This window comes from Ipomoea triloba, chromosome 1, assembly GCF_003576645.1.
Source record: "Ipomoea triloba cultivar NCNSP0323 chromosome 1, ASM357664v1".
NCBI classification, from domain to species: domain Eukaryota; kingdom Viridiplantae; phylum Streptophyta; class Magnoliopsida; order Solanales; family Convolvulaceae; genus Ipomoea; species Ipomoea triloba.
Genome location: NC_044916.1, coordinates 1,057,359 through 1,058,426, shown reverse-complemented (window position 1 = coordinate 1,058,426; position 1,068 = coordinate 1,057,359). Strand labels below are relative to the sequence as shown.

The 1,068-nt window shown below is 47.0% G+C and overlaps 1 protein-coding gene across 1 annotated transcript; it reads left to right on the top strand.

Moving 5' to 3' along the window:
* Positions 1 to 429: 429 nt before the first annotated feature.
* On the top strand, positions 430 to 1,068 carry LOC116030083 (sporamin B-like). Its single transcript, XM_031272208.1, has one exon. The coding sequence runs from the start codon at positions 430 to 432 to the stop codon at positions 1,066 to 1,068; it is 639 nt and encodes a 212-aa protein (XP_031128068.1).

Below are 1,068 nucleotides of genomic sequence, written 5' to 3'. Positions count from 1 at the left end.
ACAGTTGTTACATCGTGGACCATGGTCATGATCGATATTGCAGTTGTGTTAAACTGATACTGCAGTTGCGCGGAACAGAGGTCGTTTCATCCGTTTGGAATTGCAGTTGTTTTGAATTGATAGTGCAGTTGTGTTGAACGGATACTGCATTTGTGTTGAAAGAGAACTATAGTTGCGCGGAACAGAGACCGTTTCATCCGTATGTTTTCATTAATCAAAACGACGTCGTTTTGATGTCGCGCTCTAGAGTATAATTTGTGTACTAACTACCATGTCTTCGTACCATGAGATAGATGAGCAAAGGAATACAATCCAAGAACTTCACACATACAAACATTTGTTGTCTATAAATTGCATGAGACTTGAAATAACATTACATACAAACATCATAACCTCTCTTCTCCCAACTAAGTTGTCTTCTACTATAACATGAAAACCCTCGCACTCCTCTTTTTCACACTTTCCCTCTTTCTCCTCCCCAACCCAACTCATTCCACGCGCAACCCCATCCGCCTTCCCACCGCCGATGTAGCAGCCGCGTCCGGCGCTCCGGTGCTGGACTCCGACGGAGACGAGCTCCGGGCCGGCGGAACATACTACATAGTCTCCGTCATACGGGCCTTCGGAGGTGTGAAACTTGTTCGTTTGGATTCGGCGACCGGATGCGCAAGCGACGTGATCATAGCCCACGAATTAGACAAAGGCAACCCCGTTATGATCACGCCGGAGGACCCGAACGCCACCGTCGTCTTGCAGTCGACTCACCAGAGCTTACGTTTCTCCATTCCGACGTTCTTTCTTTGTGTATTTAACGTATCTTGGGAGGTTCAGAAAGACCCTATATCCGGGGAAGGTTTCGTGAAGGCCGGCGATGTTGTCTCGTACAAGTTCATGATTGAGCAGGACACATCTCTGAGTCCGACCCTTAACGCTTACAAAATAACTCACTGTCCTTTCGATATATGCTACAACCTTGGTTTGTACTTCGACGAGTTGGTTGGCGCTAGGCGTTTGGCTCTCAGTGATTACCCACATGCTTTTGTGTTTCAGAAATCTGGTGCTGTGTAA